This window comes from Xenopus laevis, chromosome 3L (genome assembly GCF_017654675.1).
Source record: "Xenopus laevis strain J_2021 chromosome 3L, Xenopus_laevis_v10.1, whole genome shotgun sequence".
Classification (NCBI taxonomy): Eukaryota; Metazoa; Chordata; class Amphibia; order Anura; family Pipidae; genus Xenopus; species Xenopus laevis.
In genome coordinates, this window is record NC_054375.1 from 272,855 (window position 1) to 280,181 (window position 7,327).

The 7,327-nt window shown below is 46.0% G+C and overlaps 1 protein-coding gene across 1 annotated transcript; it reads left to right on the top strand.

Moving 5' to 3' along the window:
* The first annotated feature begins 653 nt into the window (after positions 1-653).
* On the top strand, positions 654-6,749 carry mgst1.L (microsomal glutathione S-transferase 1 L homeolog). The gene is given in 4 exon segments (NM_001091251.1): positions 654-671; positions 2,225-2,361; positions 3,358-3,452; positions 6,385-6,749. Coding segments are annotated over 3 exon segments (468 nt in total). The 5' UTR covers positions 654-671; positions 2,225-2,235; the 3' UTR covers positions 6,632-6,749.
* Positions 6,750-7,327: the final 578 nt, after the last annotated feature.

Sequence of the window (7,327 nt, forward strand, 5' to 3'; positions counted from 1 at the left end):
AGCATTGTGGGTAATTACTGGGGCAGTGGGACAGGGAAGAGCATTGTGGGTAATTACTGGGGCAGTGGGAAAGGGAAGAGCATCGTGGGTAATTACTAGGGCAGTGGGACTGAGAAGAGCATTGTGGGTAATTACTGGGGCAGTGGGACTGAGAAGAGCATTGTGGGTAATGACTGGGGCAGTGGGACAGGGAAGAGCATTGTGGGTAATTACTGGGGCAGTGGGACTGAGAAGAGCATTGTGGGTAATTACTGGGGCAGTGGGACTGAGAAGAGCATTGTGGGTAATTACTAGGGCAGTGGGACTGAGAAGAGCATTGTGGGTAATTACTGGGGCAGTGGGACTGAGAAGAGCATTGTGGGTAATTACTGGGGCAGTGGGACTGAGAAGAGCATTGTGGGTAATTACTGGGGCAGAGGGACTGAGAAGAGCATTGTGGGTAATGACTGGGGCAGAGGGAGAGACTTGGGGATTGGTGGGAGTTACTGGGCACAGTGAGACACAGTGAGTGGAGGATTGTGAGAAATGAGTGGGGGAGGGGTGAGAGTACAGTAAGTGAATGGGAGGGGCAGGGCTGGCTCTGTAGGTAGAAGGTCTCATTGGGGGAGTCACAGAGTGAGTGAGAGTGTCAGACAGACGACAGACAGACGACAGACAGACACAGATCTCAGGTGAGTTTTATCATGAGAAGTGAAGTCCCAGCTCTGGGATTGACTCGGGAATGTTGGGAATTCAGGCTCCGGATCCATGTGCTTCTGCCACATTCCTGGGACTTTGAGCTGACACTTTACTCTGTTTCACACTTTACTCTGTTTCACTGAGGCTTTTCTTTACTTAACGGGGGCAACGATACATGAGCTGGACCCCCAGGAAATCTGCAGTTGATGATGGGGGTGAGTGTATTCAGGTTATACAGCATGTGATCCAGATCAAATAGCCCATTAGACAGAAGTTCACTAGCCCTTTGTGCCCCCACTCTATACCTGTACTTCCTATGGGGCTCGGGGGCACTGGGGGGGGGTACACTCAGTAGGAAATATTTACACTGGAGGAAATTAAAGGGGCAGGACGACATAGAAGTAGAAAGAGTAGTAGAGACAGAGAACATGTTCATTTCCTGGGACCTGTTTATGCAATTCACATTCAGTCTGTAATTCTGCCGAGTCATTGTGATTTCCCCACCCTCCGGCAGTTTTCCAAACTCATCCCTTTACTACTGGCCTTGTATAAAGTGTGCCAGGTCATGCTGCAGTCTGCACTGGTTTCTCAGCAGCTCTGCCCTGTACTTTGGAACCAATTCCCAACCTGCTCTCCAGCACGTGGATATCTAAATGTTCCTATGGGACTCGCTGATCTGTCTCACCCCCTCACCTGTCCCCACATTTCCCTCCAGTCTCTTTCCTCACTAATCATTTCCCCCTACTGCTCCTGCTCATACCCCCGCCCCCCCTGCAGGAATGTAGTCACTTCTCAAAACAGGAATGTTCAGTTACACCCCCAGGTGCAGTCACAAGGAGCCAGCATTAACTTCAGCTCTCTCTACACATTCCCCACGTTCCCAATCTGCACCAGTGGGACATTGACCAACTGCATAGATGAGTGCAGTGTCAGTCTGGGACACCAGGGGCCCACCAAAAAACCTTAGACCAGGGGCTCACTCTCAGTACTATTTTCTTCCTCTCCGGAAAAAATACCGCCCGATCAGCCATCATTTTTACTGGCCAGGCCAGAAAAACACCGGCCAGGTGGCAACCCTACTCCTCACTCAACCTCAATTCTCCTAGTCTCTTTTCTTTATATACTATAATCTATTATTCCATCTATTTAGCCTCTTTAGCTAAGGAATGACCATGAAATAGGCCAAATGTTTAGAAGCAAGAGGCCTACTGCCACCTGGGCCCACTGGGAGTTTTCCTGATATCCCAGTGGGTCAGTCCAAGACTGGATGAGTGCAATGTTGGTTCAGGACAAACAGGAGTGGGAAATTAGGCCAAGGAATTGAGGAGTGGGCCATTAAAGGACATGAATCCAGGGCAGAAATGAATGGATCATTGGTCCAAGACAGAGAAGTGTAGGACCAACATTTACTACTTCATAGTTGAAAGTGTCTGTGTTCAGTTCCAGCCAGTTCCTTCTTGTTATTGGCCGATTACTAGTGTCATTTACTGCAATGGCCTCTAGGACTTTTCCTGAACCAGGAGGTGTCTACATTTCTTTCCATAAGGTGCAGAGACAATGGCGAATCTCTCGAGTCTGATGGACAGTGAGGTGCTGCGGGCGTATGCCACCTACTCCACCATTGTCCTCCTGAAGATGATGGTGATGAGCATTGCCACTGCGTACTTCCGACTTACCAAGAAGGTGAGGGAAACATGGAGAATATTCTATCTCCCCCAGGTTACTGCACCTCCCGTGAGATATGCCATAACCTTGTCACAAGCCCCACCCACATTGTTAAAGGGACCTTCCCCAAAACCTGGCACCACTAGATTTATTTGGGTTCTAAGCTGAAGATAAGGTCAATTTATTGTTAGTTGTATGAAACACTGTAGAGATAGGAGATGTTAGTAGTTAGGGTTATTTTAATGTTAGTTCTATGAAAGCCCTTTAGAGTTGGGAGGTGAGCTTAGTACTAGGGCTAGTTTAGTGTTAGTTGTATGAAAGCCCTTTAGAGTTGGGAGTTGAGGTTAGTACTAAGGCTAGTTTAGTGTTAGTTGTATGAAAGCCCTTTAGATTTGGGAGGTGAGGTTAGTACTAGGGCTAGTTTAGTGTTAGTTGTATGAAAGCCCTTTAGACTTGGGAGGTGAGGTTAGTACTAAGGCTAGTTTAATGTTAGTTGTATGAAAGCCCTTTAGAGTTGGGAGGTGAGGTTAGTACTAAGGCTAGTTTAATGTTAGTTGTATGAAAGCCCTTTAGAGTTGGGAGTTGAGGTTAGTACTAAAGCTAGTTTAGTGTTAGTTGTATGAAAGCCCTTTAGAGTTGGGAGGTGAGGTTAGTACTAGGGCTAGTTTAGTGTTAGTTGTATGAAAGCCCTTTAGATTTGGGAGGTGAGGTTAGTACTAGGGCTAGTTTAGTGTTAGTTGTATGAAAGCCCTTTAGAGTTGGGAGGTGAGGTTAGTACTAGGGCTAGTTTAGTGTTAGTTGTATGAAAGCCCTTTAGAGTTGGGAGGTGAGGTTAGTACTAAGGCTAGTTTAGTGTTAGTTGTATGAAAGCCCTTTAGAGTTGGGAGGTGAGGTTAGTACTAGGGCTAGTTTAGTTTTATATGAAAGAGTTGTATGAGTAGGGAGAGGAGGTTAGTGATATGAAATCTCTTGGAGTTTGGCAAATGACCAATTTCTTCCTGTGTTTGACTAAAGGTTTTTGCAAACCCTGAAGACGCCAGAGTTCACGCTAAGGGAGGGGACACCAAAAAGCTACTGAAAACAGATGAAGATGTCGAACGTGTTCGCAGGTGAGACTCCTGTCACCAACCCCTGTAGCTCTGTCTGCCACTCCCACCTCTTGTGACCCCCTTTACCACTCCCACCTCTTGTGACCCCCTTTACCTCTCCCATATCCCATGGCCCCTTGTACCAGTTCCAGTGTCGCACTAAACTAATGAAGTGATGCCAATGGTGGGGCCTTTCACAAACGGGCAGAACCCGAGTGTGTTGGACACAAGTAAGCAGTTGCATCAGTTCAGTGCTGTCTATACTAGTAACACTATATAAATGTTATATATACTAGTTACTGACTAGTATATATACTAGTTAACTTGCCTACATATTTGCTGACTTTGCACTCTGTGCCATTTAATACCCAATTGCCAGTCTGTATCAGGCCAAGGGTACAGGTCGTTTTGGGAAGATTCTCCGGGGTGGCCACTAGAGGGCGTCACTTTGCCTCACATCGGCAAAACCTGACAAAAGAATGAGATATGATTCTGTGAATATTACCCCCCTCCCCGGGAAAATACCCTCAGCCTCATATGCTAAAATAGGTGCTAAATTGCCCTCATGCAGTTGCCTATAGCAACAAGCAATTTGTCTCAATCAAGCTCCTGCAAGTTCTAATGGAAGCAGAGATCTGATTGGCTGCTCTGATGGCCGCATTGGTGCAATTTAGCACCTATTTATTATTTAACACCAGCAAGTTACTTTGCACTTACAGCAATATGGCAGCAAATGGGGGGGGGGTCACAGAATGAAACAGGAGGATTTGTGGTGCGCACAAAGAATTTTGTGTGAAAACACAACATTTTCTATTAATTCTGACCTGAGCACACAGTTTTTAAAAAATGCGCACACAAGTTTCAAATGTGCACAAAAAAGAATTAGGTTAGAGTTAGCACATATCTGAGAAGGAATTAGAGGGAACAAGTGTTTGCACTCTAATCTGAGTGTGTGTACCTTAACCCAAGGGTTTGCACTCTAATCTGAGTGTCTGTGCTTTAACCCAAGTTCTTGCACTCTAATCTGAGTGTCTGTGCCTCAACCCAAGTGCTTGCACTCTAATCTGAGTGTCTGTGCCTAAACCCAAGGTCTTGCACACTAATCTGAGTGTCTGTGCCTTAACCCAAGTAATTGCACTCTAATCTGAGTGTCTGTGCCTTAACCCAAGTAATTGCACTCTAATCTGAGTGTGTGTGCCTCAACCCAAGGTCTTGCACTCTAATCTGAGTGTCTGTGTTTTAACACAAGTAATTGCACTCTAATCTGAGTGTCTGTACCTTAACCCAAGGTCTTGCACTCTAATCTGAGTGTCTGTGCCTCAACCCAAGTGCTTGCACTCTAATCTGAGTGTCTGTGCCTTAACCCAAGGTCTTGCACACTAATCTGAGTGTCTGTGCCTTAACCCAAGTAATTGCACTCTAATCTGAGTGTGTGTGCCTCAACCCAAGGTCTTGCACTCTAATCTGAGTGTCTGTGTTTTAACCCAAGTAATTGCACTCTAATCTGAGTGTCTGTGCCTTAACCCAAAGTCTTGCACTCTAATCTGAGTGTCTGTGCCTTAACCCAAGTAATTGCACTCTAATCTGAGTGTGTATGCCTCAACCCAAGGTATTGCACTCTAATCTGAGTGTCTGTGCCTTAACCCAAGTGCTTGCACTCTAATCTGAGTGTCTGTGCCTTAACCCAAGTGCTTGCACTGTAATCTGAGTGTCTGTACCTTAACCCAAGTGCTTGCACTCTAATCTGAGTGTCTGTGCCTTAACCCAATTGCTTGCACTCTAATCTGTGTGTCTGTGCCTTAACCCAAGTGCTTGCACTCTAATCTGAGTGTCTGTGCCTTAACCCAAGTGCTTGCACTCTAATCTGAGTGTCTGTGCCTTAACCCAAGTGCTTGCACTCTAATCTGAGTGTCTGTTCCTTAACCCAAGTGCTTGCACTCTAATCTGAGTGTCTGTGCCTTAACCCAAGTTCTTGCTGATCTTATTGCTGGCGCCAGGGACTTTCTTTATAGTGGCGCAGTCTTCATCTTGGCAGAACTAACAAATATGGGCCCACGAGGGTTCTGTTCATGTGATTCACAGGAAATAAATTGGCCCCACTAATTCCCTTCCTTCCCCACAAACCTCTCTCCCATCTCCACGTAGCGCAGTAACCAGGGGAAATATTACAGCTCGGGTGCCGCTTGGCCTGACATTTATTCGAAAAGACATTAAAGAGTCGGCCCGAGCATTTCCTCAATGTGACAGAGCGCGATGGAAACAAAACGGCCAATTTATCAAAGTGCCCAAAGCCGAGCAGGTTAAGGAAAAGGCCACGAATCTTTACGCTTTTGTTTCCTTCAGTGTGACGGCGATTTATCAGCTGCGATGGAACCTCTGATGGGGGGGGCTCACTGTTTTCTCAGGGTCAGAGTGGGTTAACAGTGAGCCAGTGATGCAATGATGACATCATTCCTGTGCTGACATATTAGTGATGTCATCATCACACAGTCACACAGACAGTTAGACAGTGTCTGAGAGCAAAGTCCAGATATTCTCCAGATGCTGAAAAGAACTGGACATTTCTGTTCTTTCTAATCGTTCCAGTTGAAGCAACAGATGTGAAAGTAGAGTTAAACAATGTTTGTTCAAGCAACCTTTACCTACACATTGCTGCCTTCCAAATCCCAGCATACTCCATTTTATCAATCATTTAGGCATGCTGGGATCTGTAGTCCAAGGGCTGTACAACTATATAAGCAATATTATAAGCAATATTATAAGCAATATTGCCCAGCATTCCCAAGTACTTCACAGGGCAAGAGGCTCCAATTAGTATGCAAAGAAATCCTCCAATGAGACTCCCAGCTGATCTGCGTGACTTCATGTATATTTATATTATTAGAGGGCTCATATTGTCCCGAGTCGTATGGGCCCACTGTAAAATGATCTATTTTGTGCTTTGTGCCCACAGGTGCCACCTGAATGACATTGAGAACATTGTACCATTCGTTGCCATTGGCTTGATCTACGCCCTCACCAACCCTAATTTGGCTAGTGCTTTGCTGCATTTCCGGATCTTTACCGGATCCAGAATCCTACACACCATTGCTTACTTACTGCCCCTCCCTCAGCCCAGCCGGGGCCTGACATGGGTCGTAGGGTATTTAGTCACTATTTCCATGGCAGTTGGGATATTACGGGGGGTTCTGTACCTTTAGGAATTGGGGGATGATCCTCTGGAATTGGATGTGACCTTCAGGGTCTGTATTGGGGTCTTGACTTCCCTCTGCAGTTGTCCAGTCTTCATGTGAAATGCAAATAAACCATGAAAAAGGATTGCCAGCTCTGTATTCCTGTTGGCACTCAAGCTAAGGACACTGGCATGGGGCGGGAAGGGGCAGAGCTTTCTATGGGTAGTCTCAGTCTATGGGTTGTCTCAGTCCATGGGTTGTCTCAGTCTATGGGTTGTCTCAGTCTATGGGTTGTCTCAGTCTATGGGTTGTCTCAGTCCATGGGTTGTCTCAGTCTATGGGTTGTCTCAGTCAATGGGTTTTCTCAGTCTATGGGTTGTCTCAGTCTATGGGTTGTCTCAGTCTATGGGTTGTCTCAGTCCATGGGTTGTCTCAGTCTATGGGTTGTCTCAGTCTATGAGTTGTCTATGGGTTGTCTCAGTGAGGAACCTGGCACAATTGTGAGGTTGGAAACTCAACCTAAAAAGTGCCAGAGCTTTGGGAAAGAACAAATAAGGGCACAGTATATTGATTGTCTGATTATATAAAGGGCTGTTGTACAACACGTGGTGTACAGCCTTAATATGACCATAAAGCCCCCCCCCCAGCAACTTGTCTATCTTTCCATAGGGATGGAACTAAATCCGTTACCCATAGAGGTGGTTATATTGGCTCAAAACTCAG